This window comes from Podarcis filfolensis (assembly GCF_964270895.1).
Source record: "Podarcis filfolensis genome assembly, chromosome: 1".
Lineage (NCBI taxonomy): Eukaryota > Metazoa > Chordata > Lepidosauria > Squamata > Lacertidae > Podarcis > Podarcis filfolensis.
The window spans coordinates 57,235,033-57,259,708 of NC_139604.1; the positions used below are offsets into that span (position 1 = coordinate 57,235,033).

General features: G+C 45.5%; 1 protein-coding gene and 1 long non-coding RNA gene across 7 annotated transcripts in view; one reads left to right on the plus strand and one right to left on the minus strand.

Annotated features, from left to right (window-relative positions):
- MYRF (myelin regulatory factor) overlaps nucleotides 1-19,962 on the plus strand; it is a 93,897-nt gene extending 73,935 nt beyond the window's left edge. For 2 of the 6 annotated variants that reach the window (XM_083580510.1, XM_083580514.1), the window contains 19 exons: nucleotides 68-178; nucleotides 915-1,005; nucleotides 1,955-2,020; nucleotides 5,161-5,361; nucleotides 5,452-5,560; nucleotides 6,677-6,786; nucleotides 7,439-7,599; nucleotides 8,585-8,657; nucleotides 9,392-9,480; nucleotides 10,736-10,804; nucleotides 12,127-12,207; nucleotides 13,802-13,890; nucleotides 14,344-14,517; nucleotides 14,837-15,130; nucleotides 15,628-15,715; nucleotides 16,696-16,770; nucleotides 17,442-17,547; nucleotides 17,881-17,955; nucleotides 18,218-19,962. In XM_083580510.1, the coding sequence (XP_083436636.1) occupies nucleotides 68-178; nucleotides 915-1,005; nucleotides 1,955-2,020; nucleotides 5,161-5,361; nucleotides 5,452-5,560; nucleotides 6,677-6,786; nucleotides 7,439-7,599; nucleotides 8,585-8,657; nucleotides 9,392-9,480; nucleotides 10,736-10,804; nucleotides 12,127-12,207; nucleotides 13,802-13,890; nucleotides 14,344-14,517; nucleotides 14,837-15,130; nucleotides 15,628-15,715; nucleotides 16,696-16,770; nucleotides 17,442-17,547; nucleotides 17,881-17,955; nucleotides 18,218-18,304 (2,149 nt within the window). In that variant the 3' untranslated portion in view covers nucleotides 18,305-19,962. The remainder of the gene's footprint in view (nucleotides 1-67; nucleotides 179-914; nucleotides 1,006-1,954; nucleotides 2,021-5,160; nucleotides 5,362-5,451; nucleotides 5,561-6,676; nucleotides 6,787-7,438; nucleotides 7,600-8,584; nucleotides 8,658-9,391; nucleotides 9,481-10,735; nucleotides 10,805-12,126; nucleotides 12,208-13,801; nucleotides 13,891-14,343; nucleotides 14,518-14,836; nucleotides 15,131-15,627; nucleotides 15,716-16,695; nucleotides 16,771-17,441; nucleotides 17,548-17,880; nucleotides 17,956-18,217) is intronic. The other 4 variants (XM_083580513.1, XM_083580515.1, XM_083580512.1 and 1 more) reach the window with 3 other exon arrangements.
- Nucleotides 19,963-20,550: 588 nt separating this feature from the next.
- LOC310746917 lies at nucleotides 20,551-24,570 on the minus strand. The gene is made up of 2 exons (XR_014540808.1): nucleotides 22,332-24,570; nucleotides 20,551-21,968 (listed from the first exon to the last, which is right to left on the minus strand). It is a non-coding gene; the product is annotated as an uncharacterized lncRNA (long non-coding RNA).
- Between the last annotated feature and the right edge of the window lie 106 nt (nucleotides 24,571-24,676).

Consider the following 24,676-nt stretch of genomic DNA (forward strand, 5'->3'; position numbering starts at 1 on the left):
GAATATGCTTTCTCTTTGACACATGCAGAATGTCATTTATTCTTTTTTTTATTTTCCTTTTTTCCAGGGTCAATTTGCCTCCGGAGCAGGTTACAAAGGTCACTGTGGGACGGTTGCACTTCAGTGAGACAACAGCCAATAACATGAGGAAGAAGGGCAAGCCCAATCCCGATCAGAGGTAGGGGCTGTGTGCTACCTGTCTCCTCCCCCCCCCAAAAAAAATATGTAATTAAAGTTAACTAACTAACTAACTAACTAACTAACTAACTAACTAATAAATGTGTGTGCTGCCCTGCAATGTGAACATTCTTACATTAATAAAATAGCAGAATAAAAAATGATGGGTAAAACTTGCTGCAAAATATTATCACCATTGAAAGTCCTTTATTTATATAGTTATATGTATAATTTCATTAAAAAATCAAAGCAATTTACAACACCTTTAATACTAGGGTTGCCATATTTCAAAAAGTGAAAATCCGGACACGACTATGTCCGGGAAATTCTGGACATATGGCAACCCTATATAATACACACAAAAATTAAAACAGATCACCAGCTGATTATGTTTTTCTTAATTCTATGTATAAGTCTTTCTAGATCCTGAAAGGTTATCTTTGCACTGTGCCTGTGTGGTTTAGATGCTGCATATGCTGAACAAAAGAAGTGTATAGGCCATCATTTATTTTAGCTGCTAGGCCTCAAATTATTTCAATTTTTTTTTAACAGAAGAAAGGCAATGAATGTAATATTGTTGTTGGAATGCAATACATCAGATTAAGTTTGTAATTAATTTATAATATGTTTATTTTTTACTGATCTTTTTAAAAAAATAAATTGTCATCATGTCGAGTTATGATTAGGAGTGCATTAAATCCTGCATTTATCTTCAACCCACTTTGTTTTGTTTTCAGGTACTTCATGCTGGTTGTGGCCTTGCAAGCTCATGCCCAGAGCCAGAACTACACTCTGGCTGCTCACATCTCAGAGCGCATCATTGTTAGAGTAAGTCCCTCTTTTCTCCCTTTCCCTTGCAGGACATTGTTCTCCTAACTCTGAGCACCTACAGCTCTTGACTTGACTTGATGGGGAATTCTTGACACTGGTACCAAACTGTCCCTGATTCCACAGCACCCCTTGCTGCTGCCCCTTTTCCATCTGCAGACCCCACTATCCAACTCCTCCCTGGCTTTCTGCATCCTCATTTTCTCCTTTCCACAAATAAGGCCTTTGCAAACACCAGCAAGTAAGAGAGATCACTTGCTTCATGGTTCCCAATAAGGAGATATGGACAGGAGTGGAAGGTTTATTGCTGAAAATGGTGCCCAGGGGCCATGGAATGTAAGACAGCTCTTGCACCCTCTGCAATAGAAAGAAGAAGCCAAGGTTGCAAGTAGGAATGGTGCAACAAGATACCAGCCCTGCAGTCATATCATTGATTGTGCTGTTCTGCTGCCTGGATGCCACCATTAAGCTTGCATACCAGCATGCAGCCCTGCTCCAAGGCAGGTCATATGGCTCAGATGTTAAACCAACTCACAATATTGCACTTGTGCGGACACATGCTTAAAGGTTCATGGGAAGGGGATTTGGGGAGCACATGAGGGTGACTTATAGGAAAGTCACATCTAATTTCACCTAGGTGGGCACAAATGTGTAAGGAACTCTTCCCCATGTCTCCACCAGACATTGCTTTGGGCCCCAATGCGTCAGTTCTGAAACTGATGCTCTCAAATGGGTTCAGCTAGTTAGATGTCTGAGTAAGCATCTTAAATAAACTGGCTTCTTGGACTTTAGGAAGCATGATCTTGGGGGAAGGGCATATGAAGAGGTCAAGGGTGGCTCCTGTGCTTTCAGAGAGCCTTTTAGAAACAAGGAGGACACTAGGCTGTGACTTTGTGGTTGGCTGTCTCCGCCCTGCTGCCTTTTTAAGTGCTGTGTCCATTTCCTCTAGCAAAGGGCCGGTTCGGGGTTAAAACACAAACAGAGGGCGGACGGGGACCCCGGAGTCTGCAGACAAGTAAGTAGCATGCTGAACTATGCAGTCTCCGGGGTGGAGTTGGGGGGCTCTTTTGTAGAATGGGATGAGAGATGCTTCTGCCCCGAGCAGAGCTTGCCCCAGTCTTGTCAGTGAGGCTAAGGATCTGTCTGCACTAGCACAAGAAATGTGGTTTGGTTGCACATCAGATGCACAGCTGACTCATTTAATCCGCAGTGAAAATGGTGTGAGCACCAGAGTGCTTGTGGAACATGTCAGAAGCTGTGTCACATCCATGGCTGCTTCTCTGTAAACCTGACACTTTTATTATGACACCTTTTATATCATTCCTCTACATGTGATATAATAGTACTTACACAGCACCACCCATTGCAGGATTTCATAAGCAAAAAAAAAAAAAAAAAAGGCACAGTCTCAAGAAGCTTTAGTCTAAACATTGGCAGGTGAGAAGGCAGTGTTGTAAGAGGTGGATTAGGAATGCATGTGAGCAAATGCAGTTAGCTTTTGTTTCAGCTGGGGATCTTTTCTTTCAGCTTCATGAAAAAGGTGGGTTTTAAGGTGGGATCTGAAGGATGAGAAAGTGCATTCTGCAGCTGCTTGCTTGCCTGGGCTAAGAGGACTGATTGGAACACTGATGCAGTGTAATAGATTCATGAAACTAGGACTATTTGGATCTGCCCAAAGAACAGAGCAGCAAATTTTCAGCAGGACAGATCACATTAAAACAGTTGTGAGGGTACTTAGAATAAGGCTCATAACACATGTAATCGCAAAAGAGGAATAACGGGAAACAAACTCCATTTAGTATTACTTTTTAGACATATAACCAGAACTGTGTTAGTGTGTACTTTTTTTAGCTCTGAACTTTTGCAAATGGTAAATTTGCATAGAATTAAATATTTTGATAGTCATGGAGAAGTGCAAAGGCCTCTGAGGGACACTGAAGCCCTTGCCACTAGAAGCCCTACAGAAGCTTCTCCTTGGATTTGGAAATTTCACCAGACAGTGCCTGGTGAAGCCCATGAGAGGTAGGAGCTTGGGCGGGAGGAGAAAGAGACCTCCTGAGAATCTTGAGATGCTGGAATCTGCTTCCATTGTGTGTTCTGTGCAAATGTACAAAAGCAAATGTTTTTATTAAAAAACCTTGGCTTTTTGTGCAGAATACACACAGTGCTGCTTATCACCTGCCCAGTCCACAGAGGCTTGGCCAAACGGCAGCATGACTACAATGGATTTTTGTGAACTTTCACGCAGAGGTGATGGTTAAATAGGAAAGTGCTATGTCAGATAACACTCCCATTGAGCACAAGGAGTGAAATTATACTTCTGTACCTAGCTGGTTAAAATTCCTCATTTCTGTGACTGTGCTTCTCCCACTTTCTAAACTTTCTGAACTCTGGATAGCATCACAGTGACTGTCTCTCCTCTTATTCAGATGTCCATAATGCCATGAATTTTGAGGAGAACTTGTGAGGGAAAGGGGGTCAGAGTTTGAGAATAACTAAACCCCCAGGTTCAGCTTTGGAACAGACTTGCATTGTGAAAGTGCAGCTCTGAACTGCATGAAATAGTGATAAAGAAGGATGCATAGGAGTGTTTGCAGAGGGGTGTTTGTGTAAAGCATGAACAACGAGCAGAATGAATCAGATAGGAACATTGGCGCCTAGAAAGAGTTACATGAAATTAGCTGCTGAAGCCCAATTCGTATCAGATGCAAAACTGTGTTTCTGTGCAATTTTTATTGACCCAGTATGCACATAATACCGAGCCAAATTGTGATTTAGCATGAACGTGTGTTCCCAGGGAGGATATTGTTGCTGCTGTGCTCCTTCTCCAGTCCTGCTGCTGCTGCACTGCTCTCTTTTCAGCCATGGTTTGGTTAAGCCCTTGTCAGGAGCTGGACTCCTAGTTTGTCTCCTCAGACAATATGCTAAGCAGGCAGGAGCAAGGGCAGTGGAGGAGCAAAGCACTTAGGATCTCCTCTCCAGGAATCCACACATTTGCAGTAAGCCGTGGTTTGGCTTGGCATCACATGGAAACCTGAGCCATTGAGCCCCTACATCAAATAGTGCTGCTTCCTGGACTTGACCCATGTGCAAAAGGTCCTTTTCCCGAGAAGCCACAATCTGCCCTTACTACATTTGGGAATAGGGGCCAGGGGCTTCCAGACCAGGCAGGCTTAAGCCCCAGGAACATATTGAGAAAATAAGCACCATCTGAGATGTTTGATCCTCCTGTTCTCTCCTGTCACTCTTGTGCTGGCTTTGCCAATTAGCTCATCACACATTTATCATCACCATCACAACCCTCATGCAAGCCACCCTGTCACTTCCTTCACAATCCCTTGGGGATTTGTTTTGCAATGGTGATGCTTTGCCTCATAGCTAGAATTCCCACACACCCCTCCTGCTGAGAGAGAAAAGCTTGCAACTTTATCTTTATCCCTTGTGGGCTGGAAAAGGGCATTTATCTCAGCAGGTCTGTAAACACACACTGACTCAGAACCAAGGCTCCTTCTGCTTCGCTTGCAAAGTGAACCAGACAGCCTTCCTCAAGCTGTAAACAACTTACTGTTGTGCATTTTGTCTAACTAGGCTGCAAAGTAAGTTTTCTTGGAGGCTGTGTTGCTGTCTCCAAACATGGGCAAAAAGCAGTGTGTTCTTATCCATGCTGATGGTCATAAAACTTGAAAAAATGAAACTGGAATTCCCAAAATACTCTTGAAAGCAACTTGCATTTCATCTGACTGCAAAAATGTGCACTGAGTTGCCTATAAGGTGTAGTGTGCAAAATACTTGCAGAGGTGTTGGGCCACTAAACACTGTGGAGGGCCCTTATCAAAGACTTGCCACTCTGCATGATTTCAATTGCTCTGGTGGTTTGTTGTTCTGTGCCTGGCTGACTCATTAGCTTATTTCTCTTGCCCAGCTTCAATATTGGTTGGTGGGCAACATTTTTGTTTTCAATGATTCAAATCAGTTAACTTGCGCAAAAGAATTTCCCCCTGCATTTAGGAAGAGGGGAGGCGACTGTTCTGCATTGGTCTTATTCTAAAAACAGCAGTTTTTTCTCCCCAATAACTTTGTTTCTCTCTACAGTTCTGTGTTGTTGACATTAATGTCCTATGGGCATCTCTGCCCTCTTTTCTTTTCTTTTTGCAGGCCTCTAACCCAGGCCAATTTGAGAGTGACAGCGATGTACTCTGGCAACGTGCTCAGCTCCCGGACACCGTCTTTCACCACGGCAGAGTTGGCATCAACACAGACCGCCCAGATGAAGCCTTGGTCGTCCATGGCAACGTAAAAGTCATGGGCTCCCTTATGCACCCATCAGACATCCGAGTAAAAGACGACATCCAGGAAGTAAGAGCTTGGCCCAGCATGCCTTAGTCAGTAGGATCTCTGCTTAGGAAATGCAGTCCAAGGTCATGATTGTGGGTCTTATGGTTTCAGGTGGATACCACAGAACAGCTGAAGAGAATCTCCCGTATGCGACTGGTGCACTATAACTACAAGCCAGAGTTTGCTGCCACCGTAGGCCTGGAGAACACATCAGAGACAGGTACAGTCCCCTCACTAACCCCGAGCTTCATCCTTGCACCTCTGTTGTTCAAGAGTTTTAATGCTAGCAAAAGTGTCAACATCCACTTTCACCCAAATCAGGATATCCACGATTTAACATATACCCACTGTTGGCCTGTACTTGGGACCTTCATAATAGTGTTTCCTGTCTTTCTGCGAAACATCCCTTAGGCATACTAAATTGTATGTATACGGCATGTGTCATCTGATCATTGGTTCTGATGTTACAAATATATGACACTCTACTTCGAGGTCACAGTTAGTGAAAGTCCCCAGTATTGCAGGGCTTGGGGGAAATGCTTTGGTCTTTCGCAGTCATTGTCACTCATAGAATCATAGAATTGTAGAGTTCGGAGGATCCTGAGGCTCCCTCTAGTCAAACCCCCTGCAATGCTTGTACATATCTATGGTAAAAATCAAGAAATGGGTCTCACAAAGTACATTTGGGCTAAAGGTGGATCTCAGGTCTGAACTGGATAATGACCCCTGAAGCAGCACATGTCTCTTCTGGATGCTAGCTTTCTGTGTGCAGGTATTCCTTTTGCATGGAGAAACAATTTAATTATTTAAGCCCCACCAACAGATTTACGTATGCCCTGATTATCAGTCTTCACTAAGGGAGGCTGCAGGGAGGTTTTCTGCAGCAGACAAATAAAGCAGCCTTCCCCAACCTAGCGCCCTCCAGATGTTTTGAGCTACAACTCCAACCATCTCCAGCCAGTGTGGCCATGATGGGTACGACTGATGGGAGCTGTAGTGAAAAAATCTGACAGCTGCCAGGTTAGCAGAGGCTGACCTAAAGTGTGGGCCGCATCCTCCTGCCTGGGAACACATATTTGCTTTATAAATTGTGGAGCTACCCTTAGTTACTTGCTTATTTCTACCCTCCCATAGGCTACATTTGAGTTGTTTTCTCCTGCAGCATATTTTATACATACAGTATATAGCTGGAGGTATGTGCATCACAGAGTCCCCTACCAGCATTGGTCTAAACTCCCTCATACCTGATCCTAGCAGGTGCCTCTGGGATTCTAAGGTTGCATTTATATTTTGTGGCCCAGAGCCACTGTGATGCATGCTTCCCATTTCTGTTCAGGTGTCATTGCTCAGGAGGTGAGGGAGATTCTCCCAGAAGCAGTGAAAGATACTGGGGACATGGTCTTTACCAGTGGGAGGACTGTAGAGAACTTCCTAGTGGTGAATAAGGTGAGTGGAACCCTTAGAAGAGGAGGCAAGCAACAAACAGAAAACAAGTTTGATAGGAATGACAGACTCTTCGGGCATCATTCCCCACTCTATATATTTTTAGCAAAACCAAAGCCAAAGCTGAAATTGGGGGGGGGGGGAGAGAAAGAGATTGAGAGATATTTGTTCAGGGTTTTCAGGCCACTCTGGAAGAAAAATTTGAAGCTGGGGAGCAAGGACTGAAAATGCTTCTTTCCTTGCCCTCAAAGACCCAGACCCTCGGGCACGCAGAGCAGTCCCAGAAGGCAGCCCTCTGATGACCATTCTGGTGGGAGACACAGGGGGGTGTTAAGTATCTAGGGGCAAAGTCTAAGGCAGAAATCGTATGTAGGTTTTCTTGGGAGGAAACCCCATTGAAAACACTGGCATTCTTTTCTGAGGAAACATGCATAAAATTGGTCTGTTAACTCGGTGATAAGTAGATTATAGGCATCAAAGAGCAATCTTTCTGAGATGGAGGTGCTCTTGCCTTTTCATGGAAGGAGCGGGGTGACGGCGGCAGTGGGGGGGGGGCGGTTTGAGGTTAGGGAATGATTGTACTTCACCAAAAACTAAGGGCATAATGTGAGGACCTGAGCACACCCAAAGAGAGTGTTTATTTTGTCCATGCTAGGAGCGCATTTTCATGGAAAATGTAGGGGCTGTGAAAGAGCTTTGCAAACTGACTGATAACCTGGAGACCCGGATTGATGAACTGGAGAGATGGAGTCATAAACTCGCCAAACTCAAGCGACTGGACAGTATGAAATCAACTGTTAGCTCTGGAGCATTCAGGTACTACAGAGACCTGTGTAAAAAAAAAAAGCAAAGAGAGGGGAGTAAATTTAATATTCTAACGTCTTTTCAGTATTTTCAACAATACAGCTCTGAGTAAATGGGTTGGTACGCAGGCTGCAATTATATATACACTTTTAGGAATAAATTATGTTCAACACAGTTGAACATCTGAGTAAGTAAGCATAGGAATGCATTGGTAGAAAAGCAAAAAGAACTTTGACGTATGCTCAGATACGTACTCAAGCTAAAAAACTTGTTCCTCCACTGACGCCTCTTCTACCACACTCATAACGGGAGGGCAAATATTGTGATCCCTTCTCCTGCCTCTTATGGTGCCAGAAGAAGTATTCAGTTCAGGCCTCTGAACAGAGAGTGTCCCAGTGATTCAGAAGACTCTGTCTACTTAGTCCTCTCCCACAGGAATAAGATCTTCAGCTAGAGCAAGCATCTATACTCTCTAAAGATGACTTTCCTGTAAATCTGCATCTAAAAGTCCCAGTTTAAAAATCCGTTTCAGAGAGTACTCTGTTTTGAAAGAGGAATAGTGAAAGTAGTAGAAACCTTCACTAGACACCCAGTAAGTTTAAAAACAAAACCCAAACTGTTGTGAATGACCCATTTGCTAATTAAACCCCTCTCTGGTAGCACCCTGACATTCTCCTTCATATAAGGACCCCTTCGCTGCACCTTATTCCCTCCCACCTGTGTTGAGTTTATGCCTGTGAACCAGCTAGATACCTATTCCTTGGCAAAAAGCAAATATTGACTACTTCACAATCCTATATTGGGTTATCGCCCCATTCTCCAGAAAGCGGCACCAAATTCATTGTGGTCCCTGCGTATATGTGCTAAAATTATGAAAGCAGAGTGTTTGTTAAGAAACAGATTGGTAGTGGGAGAGGGAGGAGGAGCAGAATGAAGTGAAATTAAATATGATAAGGAGTGCTGATCTGGGTGCATCCTAACTTTCCTTTCATTGTAGCCAAGCAGGGAGTCAGTTCAGCCGTGCAGGAAGTGTGCCACACAAAAAGAGGCCCCCCAAAATGTCCAGCAAGGTAAGAAGCCTTTGTAAGGGAGACACATGTTGTAATCTGAGCTGTGATTGCTCATGTGCATGAGGCACGTTTGTGTTATTGAAGCTGGTTCTGGCACTTGAAAGGAGACACAGCTGCTGATTCTGTAGGCTGGGTTTGGGGCTCTTGATTGTGCAGCACCTCACCATCATGGTGTGCAGATGGAATCGAATGTTTGCCTTTGAGTCCCACAAACCAAGTTGTGTTTGCTGAGGCTGCTTGTTAAGGTGTTGGGTGAACGTTAGCACATACAAATTGAAAACGCTTGCACGGTGATATTTATGGTCTCCATGGGCTGAGAACTATTTTTGTATACATGATGCATTCCTTGATCTGATTTTTTTCCTGGTGTCTGAGCTGACTCTTGCATTCCTGCTTCATCCAGCAACCTTCCCTTGTGAATAATTTGCATTCTGTTTCCTCTTCAAAAAGTCTGCATTTTCATTGCATTTCATAATTCCTTCACCAACTCAGGGTTCTCCTTTATTTCCTTTATTTAGTAGCCTTCTGAAATGTGGTACCAAAGCCTCCTCAGACATCTTGGCTCTTTCTTGGGGAGGGTGGGTGAACAGTTACCTGAGGGTCAGTGAGGAAGGGGCACATTACAGCCTGCTATCCCCAAAAGAACGACACAGAAAGATCAGAATAGGAATACAGGGATAACTTTCTGATGAAATTTCTGGTGGTTCTCTTTCCCTCCCCTTTGTCTTGTGCAGTCCCCTTCTGTGGTCACGGACCAAGCGTGCATCAGCCAACGTTTCCTTCAAGGCACCATCATTGCCCTGGTGATCATCATGGCATTCAGGTTGGTGTCTGCACACCTGGGCTGTTTCACACTCAGCAGATGAGTGGTGCACAGAACTGAGAATTTGAACCAGGAAGAGGGCCTTCTTGGTAGTGGTGCCTGCCCTGTGGAATGCCCTCCCACCAGATGTCAAGGCAGTGAACAGCTATCTGACTTTTAGAAGACATCTGAAGGCAGCCTTGTTTAGGGAAGTTTTTAATGTTTGATGTTTTGTTGTGTTTTTAATATCCTATTGGAAGCCGCCCAGAGTGGCTGGGGAGGCCCAGCCAGATGAGTGGGGTATAAGTAATAAATTTTTATTATTATTGTTGTTGTTGTTGTTATTATTGGGGGGGGGCTTCTGGCCTGTGAGTGAATGCTTATCTGGTTATGCTTATCTAGGGGTGGGCCAGTTTCATCCCAAATGAAGGTGAAGCGATGAGTGCTTTCTTCTTAGCACTGTGCTCTTGTCTCTTGATTGTTGCCATAGAATCACAGTGAAATGTACCTCAGTCATAAAATCCACCTATTTTAGGTTGCATGTGACAAAAGTGTGGATATAATTTTCATGAACACAGCTGAGCCTGTCCAGTGTATTGCTCGTTGCTACAACTGCACTGATGGCAACTACAGTTATTGTCCTGAAATCAGAAGAAAATTAAGTGAATCACTTTGCAGTAAAGTTGAAGAGCCTGGACTTTTAAAATTTATTTTCCCTCCCTCCTCCCACCTTTTTAGGGGGTGAGGTTTGCCACCACATTTTTCAAAATAATCGCAGCAATAAGGAGAACTAGAAACCTGTTTTTTGTTTTTTTTTAAGACTAGAAAGCGGCTTTGTTGGAAATTTGGAGTTCTGGTGTCTCCTCTTTTAGTTGGCAAATCCTGTATGTTAGATAGGCAGCCATGGGATGTTATGCAGAAACTGATCTGATGTGTTTCCTGGTATTGTTTTTTGTTTTGTTTTGTTTTTTACTATGGATTCCTGGCTACCAGAGTCCACTTGTAATAAATATGATTTCAAATCAAATTGCACTTCTGGGTGGTGGTTCTTAGGCAAGTGCCCTTTCTAACCATATTTTACTTTCAAACTGAGTTGGCGAGGTATGCCACTGAGTATATGTACTCTTTGATGTCCTGTGGAGTAAAGATTTCCCTGGACTTGAGTTAATCATACACACAAAGGCTGACCTGTTTGGAGACAACTTCCTTTTCCTCCCTGAAATATTGAAAGTTTATGTTTCCAAAGGCTCCATTTCTCTTCTCTTCTCTTTCGCAGCGTGATATCCATGTCTACCCTCTATGTGCTGAGCTACCGCAATGAGGAAGACGTTGTGGATATAGAAGGGTATGTAGCTCCTTTTCCTGCCCCCATTCCTCCTTTGGTCACTTGCTTCCTCAGAAGGGAATGCATCTTCCTTTCGAAACCCTAAGTAGGAAAGTGCACAATCATGAAAGAAACCTTCCAACCAGAAGAGTGCTAGAAGTGCACAATCATGAAAGAAACCTTCAAACCAGAAGAGCGCTAGAAGAGTGTAAGAAGGTGTTGAGAAGACCAGATATGTTATCTAGAGTGGGGAGGGTGTCTTAAAGAATCTCTAATACAGCTGGGGTTTGGGGCTGTCAGCTTAGTAAAGAAAAAGGAGCACCTTATAATAAACACTGCCCAGGAGATGAGTGAAACGGAATACATCAAAGCTGTTTCTTGGAAATATAGTCCCTGAGGAAATTTTTTATTTATTGTGATTTATGGATGTGTCCCCAGAGGGAATTTATTTATTTATTGTCCCTAAGGGAAATCTCTTTATTTAGGACTGGTTTCAGCTACCCCATTCTACTAACAGAAGCCAGGGCAAGGACCCCCCAGCAGTGCAATGAGACTTTTCCCCGCTTGCACTCCCCCATGCCCCTCAAGATCCACTTGGGAGGGTGGGGAGAACCCCCAGTGAGTTTTCTGGCTGAGTGGACATTTGAACCCTGGTCTCCCAGGTCCTAGTCTGGCACTCTATCCACTAAATGGCACTGGCTCTCCCCTAACCACAACTTACTGGCATGAATTGAGGGATTCCCAGGAAGTTAGATTCGATGCCAGATCTGCATGGTGAATACACAGAAATACAGAAATATATAGAGATGCATGACTCCAAATATGTGTTGGCTAATTTACAGTAACTGAAGGTCAGAGTCTTGGGGTGGGATTCACCAGTGAGTCCCATCAGCACAAGCCTTATGTGAGGGTGTCTGCTTGCACAACAAGGTTGGCTGGACCCCCAAAACTGGCTCTGGGGGGATTGGGAGAACCCCCAGAACAGTGCTAAAGGAGGAGAAGGGGATTGTTCTGTCCGACAAGCTGCAGTGATTGCGATGACTGGACATTCACCATAGCATGGCATTGAATTCGGCCCATAGGGAATAAGCATTCCAAGCTTCTTTGTCTGTGCGTACCCAGAAGTTTTAGATGGTTCACACCACTGTAGGAATACTTATTCCTAAATAATTGATTGATCTTTCTCTTTCCTTTTTCTACTTGTTTTCCTTTCTTTCCATTTATTTCTCTCCCCACCTCTTTTCTCTGCCCACCCTTCCTCCTCATCCAAATCACCCCTCCTTGTGACTTTTGTTGTCTGTGCCTTTCATCCCTCCCCCCTTTGTTTTCCTGTTGCCTTGCAGTTCTTTTGCTGTGCCGACCACTTGCCTCCTGGCTCTCTTTCGGCACAGGGGTCCTGGCATCCCAGTTGCCCTGTGTCCACGGTATGGTTCTTCTTTTTCTGTATACTGTTGATGTAAATGCTGCATCCTTTCTGATGATGACTTGTGTTTCCATGCCACCCACTCTTTATCTTCTGTGTTTTTCTTTTTCTTTTTAAAGCTGCCTATATTTTAGTACTCCTCCTCCTAAACAGAGCAGGGAGACAGCCAGAGAGAGAGAGAGAGAGAGAGAGAGAGAGAGAGAGAGAGAGAGAGAGAGAGAATGTAAGAGCTCAGCTGGAGCAAGTGGAAGACCTATCTAGTCCAGCATTTGGTTCTCACAGGGGCTAACCAGATGCCTAACTAGAAGTGCCACAGGCAGGACCTGAGTGCAACAGCACTCCCACACTTGTGGTACCCAGCAACTGTCTCTGACACTGAAGGTAGCACATAACCACTGATATCCCCCACAAATGTGTCTAATCCCCCTTTAAAAGCATGCAAGTTGGTGGCTGTCACTACATCTTTTGGTAATGGATTTCAGAGTGTAGCTCTGGGCTGGGTGAAGAAGCCCTTTCTTCTACATCTTCCAGCATTCCATTTCCTTGGATGACCCGAGGCTCTAGCATTATGCGAGAGGGAGCAAAATGTTTCTCTATCCACTTTTTCCACACCGTGCATAATTTCATACACTTACATCCTCTTTGACGTGCCTTTTTTCTAAACCAGAATGTCGCAGATGTTGTGACCTTTCCGCACAGGGGAGTTACTCCTGTCCCTTCTTCATTTCACTGTTTGAATGAACATTCTGGAGCCAAGCAGGGCAATGAAATTTAGGCTGAGAGGGAGCCACTTGGGTGGTGCAGTACCTAAGCTGGGAATTAGGCAGCTGAAAGCACAATCCTAACCATGTTTCATCAGAAGTAAGCCCCCTTTTCAAATTTCATTGGAATTGAATGGCATTTCCCAACCCCACCCTCACCCTGGAAACAATTTTGTTGTTGCTGCTGTTGCCCAAAACTCTCACAGCATGAAGTCTACATAGCAGCCAGCACTGCAGCAGATAGCTAACCTGCCTCATCAGTGAGGGAAAAGAAAGGCCTAAGGCTTTCCTTCCTGTGCATCAGCATAGGGAACAAGTCCTCAGGTTGTGGATGGAAGAATGTCTGTACTTGCAGAATGCAGATTACAACTACATATAGATACAGCTGTGGGGCGGGGGGTGACATCTATAGGCACATCAAGTGGAAATAGTGCTTCTTCAATTGATATGGACTAGAGAGAGATCAGGGCCCTGGTCAGAAGTCATTTGTCAGATTCTGAACTTCTCTTTCCGTCTCACCTTTGGGCATTTGCCATCCCTGGAGTAGACTGTCGAGATGGGAGGGTTGTAATAGATACCTGGCAGCAATTTTAGGCTTTGCCTGATCTGTTCACCCACTGACACTTTGTCAGGGTGTCCTCCTTTTCCCATCCTGCTTTCTGTCTTGCTTTCCCCTCCCTGTCCTCCTTTCTACAGCCTGTTTGCACCCTTCCGTTCCAAACCTTGATGTTCAGCTGCCTCATTAATCCATCTCTTTCTGTTAGCACGCATACCATTTTTTCAATATATATGTAAAGACTTCAAGTGACATTCCCCCACCCCCTTGCATTCTAGGTCCAGTCAGAACATTGATAAGAATCAGATTATGTTTTCTACTGCTGCCTCATCAAACACACCTGATGATGCTTCCCTTAAACAGCATGGTAGGTACCAGTTGTGGCTGTCTCTGTGAAAATGTCTCCCAGGCTAAGCAAGTCAGGTGTTCAGCTGGAAAGTCAGGCATGGGGAACGTGGCTGGTCCCTCTTGTGTGTTCACATGATGGGCAGGTTGATCTACCATTTCACCCAAGAAGCAGCTGTCCCCCTACTGCAGTAAGCTTCATTTTTAAAGAAAATCAGCACTACACATCATGGGCAGCTTCTGCTCACTATTAATGGCGAGGGCCAATGTAATACATGCCATCTGCTAATGGACAAACTCAGTCCATGTGCACGCAGAAGGCCTATATTGAAATAAAAAAGTCCCAAAGTGGTTGCATGAACCAGGCCTTACAATGCAGGAGGTTATTGTGTGTTGCTCTGTCTCTTTGTCATTTTACTCTGACCTACATAGAACTGGTGCTGGTATTTTTTCATTATTATTATTATTCCTACAGCCACAACACATGTGCCTGAATCGCTCTATGACTTGCCTGCCCATAGCATATTAGTCTGTTTCGACCCGCCTTGTTTCTCCATGTGCTGTTCTCCTTTTCTGAACACCATTCCAAACAATGTATCTTCTGATGCAGCTTCTGAGACTACCACCCCAGCCACCAACAACCGGACAGGTAAACGCTATTCTGTCTTGAACACACAATTCAGCTTAGCAATAAGGCATTTCCGCTCGCCTGACAGAATGCTGTCCCCTTTCCTCCCCCTGTGTGCTTCCACATGGAAGGTTTAACTAACTCCTATACCTTTATCTGATTTGCATTGGATTGTTTCCACAAGTTTGCACTTCCTGAACATATAAGGTACAATGATAACTTAATGTTGGGAGGGTAGGTATAAGTTTGGTGTATGGAGAAAAAGTAGTGAGGATTCTTGCCCTCACATCAATTTCAAAGCGCAAACCATAATTCTTTTCTCATTGCTCTACCTTCACAGATCAAAGCCTCATGTCACTGCTGCCAGTGACCAACATCAAAGCTAAATCGAGGGGAATCACTGGAAAGGTGACTTCCCATACAAAGTGGCCAAAGACCTCTGAGAGATCACGGGGCTTCAGCAGCCCCAATGCCAGCCCATCCTCCCCCTTCACCCACATCCAAGGCAAGTCCAAATACATCTCCAACCTCCCAACACGCAACAGCTTCTCCCCTGGGCAGACACGGCAGCGGCGCAGCACCATCAGCCAATCAGACGCCAAGGAGCCCAGCACAGGAAGCACCAGCCAGGAGGGTAAGCATCCGCTCTTTTCCTTGTGACTGTTTGCTGTAGATTTAGACCTTGACACAGGATCTGAGCACAGCAGCACACTTTGCACCTGCAGTTTCCAGCAACTGGGATACTGCCTCTGACCATGGAGGCAGAGCATAACTAGCGTGGCTAGTAGACATCAATAGCCCTGTCCTCCATGAATTTGTCTAATTCTCTTTTAAAGCCACGCAGGTTGGTGGCCATCTTTGCCTCCACTTCATGACCTTAGAAATCCCTTCCAGCATTGTTCCCTAGCCTGGTGCCTTCCATAGGTTCTTGGACTCCCAGTTCTCAGGAACCCCAGCAGCTGGTCAGGGATGGTGGGAGTTGTAGCCCAGCAACATCTGGAGGGCACCAGATGGACAAGACTGTATTATATAGCCTTAGGAGCTCTGATGGTTCTCCGAACACCCATGACTTGGCTTTGCCTGCCGTGTAGAATAACTTTCTTCCCTGTATGGATTATTTCCCCCTTGCAGGAAAAGCTCCTGTTCTCCAGTCTATATCACTTGTAGAGAGCAACGTGGTCATCACGCCTCAGGCCTGTGCTGCTGGTGATGAATGCAGGTGGGTGAAGTGCTGTCCTGCCATAACCTTTGTTAGGCCAAGTTCTCAGGAGACTGGGCTTCTCCTAGGGGGGAAATGCAGGCAGCTGATAAATGAACAAGTCAGGATTTCCCCATGCATTATCTTTATTGTCACGCCAAGACCAATTGCGTAAGCTGGTTTTGTGTTTACTGATGGAATCATTATTGGGTGTGGGTTCATGTAAAGGAACAGCGGGGAAGTTTGGACACAGGCAGAAGGCCACGTTGAGGTGGAATGCTTCTGACCAGAATCCTCAAGTTGCTGTGAGAGAGAGACTGTGGATTTACTGGGAAGATATGATCTTGCTGGGAGTGCACCTGCTTTTCATACAAATGGTCCCAGGTTCAAATCTCTGGTGTTTCTAATTAAAGGTGTCTCTGTTGGCAGGGCTAGGAAGAAACTCTGCCTAAAACCTTTAAAGTGGGCGTGGGGGAACTTTCTCAGCTGCAGGGCCACTTTCTCTTCTGAGCACACTGTACCTTTCTACAGTAAGCTGGTTTCTACACACACACACCCCTCATCCCCCTCTGTCCTCCCTCCAGGCAACTAATAAATTTTATCAGAGTTCAAGGACACAATCCAGGCAAGCGTGAACACTCACTGAGGGTGCAGAGTTGCACTGTTGAGGGGCATGAACAAGGGAGAAAGGGATGTGGCATGGGGAGAGTCACAGGGGCCAGATAGAATGGCTTGTGGCCCCCAGGTCAGAGGTTCTCCACCCCTGCTTTAGAGAGTCCCTGCCCTCTCAAGAGCAAGCAATACTGGACAATGCTGGATGGTACAATGGCCTTCCACAGCCTAAGGCTGTTCTCCCAGCTGGGGTCCAGCATGATATAACTCACCAGGGATTGCATTGGATTATGAGCTGGAGGAGTCGGCGTGGCCTGGTTCCAATGGGGAGGAATACAGCTACCACATCTGCTACATGTTATGCTGTCATTTTCTGTCTCTGCATATAGGACGGGGAACATCACATACCGCATCCCCATCAGCAAGTTTACTTCGGTGAACACAAATCTTACTCTGGAGATGAAGTGAGTAAGAATTCCAGGGAAGACAAGGGGCTCTGGGGAGGGGTGCAGCCTCAAGTGACATTGCAACGGTCAGCAGCCAGCTGAATATCAGGTGGGAGTTGTGAGCAAGAAGGACTCCATCATGGTCTCCGAACTGTAGGTGGAGAAAGCAGAAGAACCCACAAGCAAGGAACTTCTGTCTGCTGTGTGTTCATCTGTCTCTTTCTTTTCACGTCTTTCACGGCCCTGAACCATGGTGAAGACAGAGGCAGGACAAAGGAGAAGGGCTTTAGCTCAGTGGCAGAGGGATATGCACATTGTTCCGCCTTTTGGTTGTTTTGAGGTGCTTGCACTATAGGGTAACAACAATGAGATTTTAAAAAAGAAAAGTAAAACTGGTACCTCCATGGTATGAAATTTTAGGAGGAAATTACGGGGCATGTACCTATTGTAAATGAAGCAGTATGACCGCCACAATTTTTTTGCAGGCGCAAATGGTATTGAAGGTGCAATCATGTATAACCACTCCAATAGCACAATGAGCATGAATTATGATGAATGCTCAATTAAAAAGGGTGTCTTTAAAGGTGCTGCAGGTGAGAGTACCAAAGTATGACAATGTCGCGTATCAAAACTGCTTACCTTGTTGCCTCCACTAAACATCCTCCTCTGCCCTTTCCTCTCTCTCCCAGTGCCTCCTCTGCTGTGTCCGGCTATTTTTGTGGTTTTGCCTCCAGCAACCCATGTCAGCACAACACTGTGAACGCAGACAGCTTCTCTGATGCAGCAGGCACCCAGGTAGGACCACAAAGTATCATGGCTGGCAGGTGCTTGCCAGTTGCACCCCTAAGTCGCTGCTTGTAATAGAAAAGGAAACTGGTGTATTTTGTTTCTGCACACTGTTGTGTATCCCCATCCCATATTCTCTGCCCACTCAAACCGTGGCTACAAGAGAGGCACAGCACCTGGCAGTGGTAGGTGGAGTACTGCATCTTGCTGCCTGTTTCTCTCACATCAATTTTCCACTACAAAGAGGGAACAGAGAGCAAGGTGCATTAGCTCGCTCTCTAGCACAGGCAAGAGAAAGAGGTCGTTTTAATCCAGGTATGGTTTCTTTTGCCTCTTCCGTAGGGAGTAACATACCATTGGCCTGTGGTGATGATGCCGTTCCAGGAGTTCACCTATCACTTCCGATTTGCTAAACCTGTGAGTATAAGTACCTGCAATATCCTCTCCCAACGTAACAGCCTTTAGATTCATCCTTTAGAGCTGGGGGGGGGGGTGTAATATCAAAAGATGACCGAGTCAGAAAATTTAGTCAAACTCCCCTTACCCAAATATCTGAGTGTTTGCACCCAGACACAGGGCCTTGGAGATGCCTCTTGTTGTTGTTGGCTAACCTTTGTTCTTCTGTGACTGTTTCCAGTTCCCTTGAACCTTCTTTTTCTTCCTCCCACTCTCATCACAGGGCCAAGCAAACTGCAGTACTGCTGTGGAGCAGATGGGCTCTCTCTTCACTGACTATTACTTCCAATTCTACTGGCTGTGTGAGTGAGTCTCGGGAGCACCACTGCCCTTGGACTGGAACTGAAATGGGCCCACAAGGCTCATTGGACTGGATGTTCCCTCCTATGAGCCCCCAAGTCCTATCCTGTTGCCTCTGTCATCAGCTGGTGTGGTTCTCCCCCACCCCACCCTGAGGTGGAATATCAACATTAGAATGCCAAACAACTTTGGGGGAACGATGCCACTAGCAAGCAAAACATGGAAATACTGAGGCATCTTTTTCCCCCTTGACATGCCAGATGCTTGTCATTCAGTCCTCCAAAGGCCTTACTTGTTGTAGAGACATCGACATTCCTTCTTTTTCCTCATTTTTACACTGGATTTGAAAGTTCTACACTGGAGCCATGCCTGGGTTCAATGTCTTTGGGCACCTCAGAACTACAAAATACAGTTCAGCTGGGAAGAGATCTCAGCACCCAGAGAGCCAACGAAGCGGCTTTCTTAGACACTGGCGTTTCTCAACGATGACGCTGGGAGTCCTTCTCTAAAGCTGAAACACTGGAATTCTTTCTGTAAAAGGAATATTCTGCCTGGCTGTGTTTGCAAGTCATACACTGGAGTTTCTGACCTTCTGGCTGGCAGCTAGCCTCTTCTCTCTTTAACTTATGCTCTGCAGAAGTCCTGGTGACACTGGAACACACAAATGACCAGTCGTTTCAAACAGCAGCAACCAATGGAAAAGCAATGGGATTTGCCTCTGGCTTCCCCCCTCCCTCTCTCTCTCGCCATATAGTTACATTCCAGGGAGAGAAGACCTCAGTAACCTCACAAAAACAACTCTCAGGCAGGCTAGTTTTATTCCCAATGTGCCTTTTTTCAGGATTGGATAAATACGCTTCTGAAGAAGCAAGCTCAAATCTACTTGAGGAAAGCAGTGTCTGAGCTTTGCCTCTGGACTGATATAATATGCATTGGCATCCTAGGGCTCCTCCCGAGGCCCATACATTGAGAGCAGCAAAAAATGCCTTTCAGCCCAACAGGCACATGGCACGGCCCTTGCTCAGCAGGAGACCATCCCTGAAGTTGAAGAGGGAGGCCATCAGAAGAGATCTACCCTACACTTAACGTATATCCAGACTGAAAAGTGTTTTGATCCCCAAGGGGTCACCTGTCAGGCAACAAACAGAACATTTTTTTCACTCCAGACCTTAAGCCTCCTTGGCATTCTTAAGAATATTTTGGGTAACTTACTGTTACAAGGTGTTAACTTGCTAAACCACTGATCTTTCCCCCTCCCCCTCCACACAAGATCAGCTTGTTTGATTATTGATCCACTTGTCTCTCATAGGAAACCAAAGCGGGCTGTCGCTGGGCACCAGCCTGCGTCCGCATTTTGAATCGGGGAAGCGCAAGGAGTTAAGACAAATGCACAAGCACAACCATCCAGCGTTTCAGGCCTTTAACTTCCATTCAGAGGAAGGAAGGACAGGCCAACTCAGTCAAGCTCTGTTTTTGTTTTTTTGTAAAACGGGTTATTTAGATTTCTGTGCAAGAGTGTGAACAGCAACTTAGGGAAGATGAGAGGACAGGGATGGGAAAGATAAGAAGCAAAATGGTTAGCTGCTGGGACTGCTCATATATTCTGAATCAGGTTATCAATCTGCAAATCCACAGATATAAACATACTTGCCTTTGGTTTAATTCTAATGACCAAGCACTGATGGTTTTTTAAATCACATTATTGTAAACTGAAAGGAACAACTGTGTTAAGGTAGGAATCCACTTTATGATGGTGGCTGCGTTTATCTCTGTTGGTGAAATGTGTATTGGTGCCTGCATTCCTGGATGGATCTGCCATTTTATTAGTAGTAATGAAATTGCCCAGGTAGGCAGGTCCGCCCGCCCCCATCCCCAGTTATCACCAGTTTCACATTTGCTGCTCTCAGCTCACATTACAGATTTAATAGTCAACCCCTTTGCCCAGAGAACTCTGGTAACCATAGTTCTGCTTGGGGAGTTCTCACATAAATTTTTCAGCACCCCCAGTAAGCTATAATTCACAGGATTCTTTGAAGGGAGCTGGAACAGTAAAAGTGGCATAAAAGTAATAAAAATGTGCAGATAATGTCTGCAGTGTCTGTTGGCGGCCCAGTGACGGTTGCCACTTTTCCTTACAATGCTGCACATTCAATGAATGGGCCTAAGGGGAAATGGCACCTGGCACTGAGGAACTACCATTCATTAGAAGCAGCCGAGAGGGGCACACAGGCATGGGCTGGGGAAGATACTGGAGACCCAGCAGAACAAGGGCACTGATAGCATCTGATAATAGCTGCGGGCTGTCTTATCAAGGAACAAGGATATGAGAAATGTAGTTGCAATTGCTAGTGCTCACCACCAAGTGGCACCATTGCTGAACAGAGGGGGAAACAAACAGGCACAATAAGAGACCAGCAGTTATGTCCCCCTTATTAACGTCTCATTTTGCCCCATCAGTCAGACTGGGTCATGTAATTTGTTAGTGGCATTTAGTGCAGCCAAGGAGGTGTTTCCTCCCTAGTGAAAGAAGTGCAGAAATCTGTTTCATAGCAATTCTATACTCTTACTTCTTCAGTAAATCCCATTGAATTTGGTGGGACTTACCTCTGGGTAGAGGGGTGTAGGTTTGCACTGTTACTCAATGTTACTTGTGAAAACGTTCTTGCATTGAATGCCGGTAATGCAAAACTGGTTGAAATCTCCCTTGTGAAACAGCCTGTTACTGACAAGCAAGCACTCTTGCTTCTCCTTACAGCCCCTGCTTCTCTCTCCCCCTCCTATGTTCCTCCTAAACAGACCTGCAGTATCTGGGAGCCCCATTTGAAGACCCTTAGAATTACCACTGCTGTGGGTCCCCCCCCTTTCCTCTGCTCCTGCCGCAACTCCAACCCATGTCTGGTAGAGCCAACGCAGACGGGGTGGAAATGGCGATCTTAACCTAAACGTCATTGAATTGCTGTGGAGTCTTAGTCTGCCACACATCTACACACCACCCTCCCAGGATAGAGCCTATTGCCTTTTTCTTTTTAAGTAAGAGACACACACAAAAAAACCTGAGCTATGGGGAGATCTCATTATCCTTCACGAATCTTTTGGGGATCATTGTAATGAGCCAGTGTCAGTGACCAGTATAAGATTTGTTAGAGGAAATGCTTGAGGAAGCTTTGCCCTGCCTACCTGCCACCTGATGGGATTCACTTTAACAAAAAAGCTACCCTTTGGCCTTCACAAGTGTTTCTGCCAGGTTGGACTGTGTCCTTGAGCTCTAATAATGCATCTATAATAATAATTTATTATTTATACCCCGCCCATCTGGCTGGGTTTCCCCAGCCACTCTGGGTGGCTCCCAACAGATTAAAAACAGAATAAAACATCAAACATTAAAAACTTCCCTAAACAGGGCTGCCTTCAGAGGTCTTCTAAAAGTCAGATAGTTGTTTATTTCCTTGACATCTGGTGGGAGGGCATTCCACAGGGTGGGCACCACCACCAAGAAGGCCCTCTGCCTGGTTCCCTGTAACCTCACATCTCGCAGTAAGGGAACCGCCAGAAAGCCCAAGGAGCTGGACCTCAGTATCTGGGCTGAACATTGCGGATGGAGACGCTCCTTCAGGTATCTTGCTTAGCTGGCTGGAAGATAGAGAGGTGTCTGAGTATATATGGAAATTAGCCTACTGTACAAAAGGGGACGCGGGTGGCGCTGTGGGTAAAACCTCAGCGCCTAGGACTTGCTGATCAGAAGGTCGGCGGTTTGAATCCCCGCGGCGGGGGGCGCTCCCGTCGTTCGGTCCCAGCGCCTGCCAACCTAGCAGTTCGAAAGCACCCCCGGGTGCAAGTAGATAAATAGGGACCGCTTACCAGCGGGAAGGTAAACGGCGTTCCGTGTGCTGCGCTGGCTCGTCAGATGCAGCTTGTCACGCTGGCCGCATGACCCGGAAGTGTCTGCGGACAGCGCTGGCTCCCGGCCTATAGAGTGAGATGAGCGCACAACCCTAGAGTCTGGCAAGACTGGCCCGTACGGGCAGGGGCACCTTTACCTTTACAAAAGTGAGATCTGCATTGACAGTCATTGCTCTGCTCACTTTTGCATCTGGCCCTGCGTACCATTGGCACATGGCCCACAGAAGTTAATGCAGGCTGAAAAGCCATTCCCCACTCCTGCCTTAATCTCTCAGATTAACTGACAAAGGCATGTGAGACAGGAAGCTTATATAGGACAACATGTGTTTACCATGTGAAAGTACTGTGCCTGCAGGGTTATGCAGATACTTCACAGAGACAATGGTGCTACCCAGCTAAATCCACCACAATCTTCTAGTGCTGTTCCTATTGGTCCATGCCTGCTGAGTTATTTGTCGGGGGTCTTTCTTACTTTGTCCACAAAGCATGTGCTTTGATCATCCATGGAGGTTCAGTACCAAAAGACTCTTCACCATGCAGGCATCCAGCAACGCCCCCAGCTAGAGCACAGTTGTTCTTGAGCACGATCGGAGTGTCAAAAAAATGTACTTGGCCGTGGACAATATTCAGATAATTCTTCTCAACTTGGTATTAGAAAGTCAGGATCTTGCAGGGGCTGGCAACGCTCCAATTTTCTAGCAACAAGAGGCTGCTCTTCCTCTCCATGTTCTGTGGCCCATGCGCCAATTGCCTGTTTTTTCCACGTAGGCTGAATTTTTGATTATTTTTTTTAACTCCAGCAGAATGGGAGCCAAAATGGAGCCTCTCCTCCCGTCACACTTCCCAGCAAAGGGAGAATCTGGTGCTCCACTGGAGGTGCTTGTGCCGGAGCTCCTCCCTGTATCGCCAACCCAAACAGTGTGGGGAGGAGCTGCAGAACAAACATGGCCTTTGGGGCTTCCTAGGACACTCCAGCAGTGGGAAGAAACCACCCTGCAAGCAGCAGCTCATAGAGGAGGAAGGATCTGTTGCTTAATGACTGAGAGGCATCTTAGGCCTGGTGGGTCACTGTTTTGGTGCTCTCCTCCTGAGCAGCAGCAGGAGGCTTAAGCAGACTCCTTTCTACAGACCAGCAATAAGAAGTCTTTAGACTAGTGGTTAAGAAACCGCTGGGTTAAAAACAATCTGGTGAGGACATTCACATTTTGACCGGACTATCCCCTTACCCACTCCTCAGTGCATTAAATGTATAAAACCATTCATCCATAGTTTGTTACCGATCAAGATCAGGGTGAGGGCAGCTGGGACACGGTGACATCAGAAGTAAATTAACCAATCACTTTCTTCTTCTCCTGGTCTTATCAGGTGGCATTGGAGAGAAGGGCTGTGTATGTGTCAAATATTTTCACTGGTACATTCACATCCGTGCTGAGAATCCGATATGCATAATCCTTTGTAACAGTAGCACTCTTTACATTACAGTTTTAATGGTTTTATTGTTTAAAACTGCTACAACTACTTACTTTTATCGATATAGCACTTTTTTTTTAATCCCAAAGTGCTTCACAGTATTGGGGTGGGCAAGGGGACTACCAGCATTAAAGAGTAGGAGTTCTATAGCAAGGTGTTACCTGCCCATGTTTGAACTGGTATCATAGACATCACCTGGACTGGCCAGCTCAGCATCTTCATGCTACTCGCCTGTCTCGGGAAATGTTCTCCCTACCTGCACCAATTACATACTCTCCCCAAATAGAAGGATGATTAACAACTGGGTGTTTTCCTGCATCTGATGGAGGGAGCTCTTCCGGTGCTTCTGACCTAGGAGGAAATTCTTCTTCCTTAGAATCGGAACATGAAGCCATATCTCTCTAGCCATTTGGGGAGCCAAGAATAAAATCAAGGGTGGATATGGAGCCAACTTTTAAAGTCTGGCTGTTTCAAGGGGCTGGGAATGAGTTCTCCAAGGAAAATTCATAAGCCTTTTGTCTTTTTGTTGTTGTTTAAAGAAAAAGCTCAAAGCCTGTAAATAAAAGTTTTGTGCCACCACTGTGAGCCTTAAGGAAGATAAAGCACTAATTTGTTTTGTTTTAAATGTTGCTATCACAGCTTTAATCACTGTATATTGCCCTCAATTTCAGAGTCATATCTGTAGTACGTACTATATTAATGAAGTTTTATTGTTATTTTGCTTTGGTGGAGGATATGTGTGGTTGCTTTCCCCCCTACCATCTGCTTTTCTGATCTGTATTTATATTTTGTTTTGGAGTGCTGGTGCCCAGAACTCCTCTACTTCTTGTTTTGCTTACCTAGACCTTTTATTCATAAGAAATGTACCTATAAAAATAAATATATAAGTATACTACTTTGTATCCAAGATTGGCTCATGGCTTCTTCCTCCATCTCACAGAACTGAATTATTACAAGTAATGTTATGGTAGGGACTCTAAGCAAAGTTTTTTTGTGGGTAAAAAGAGAATTT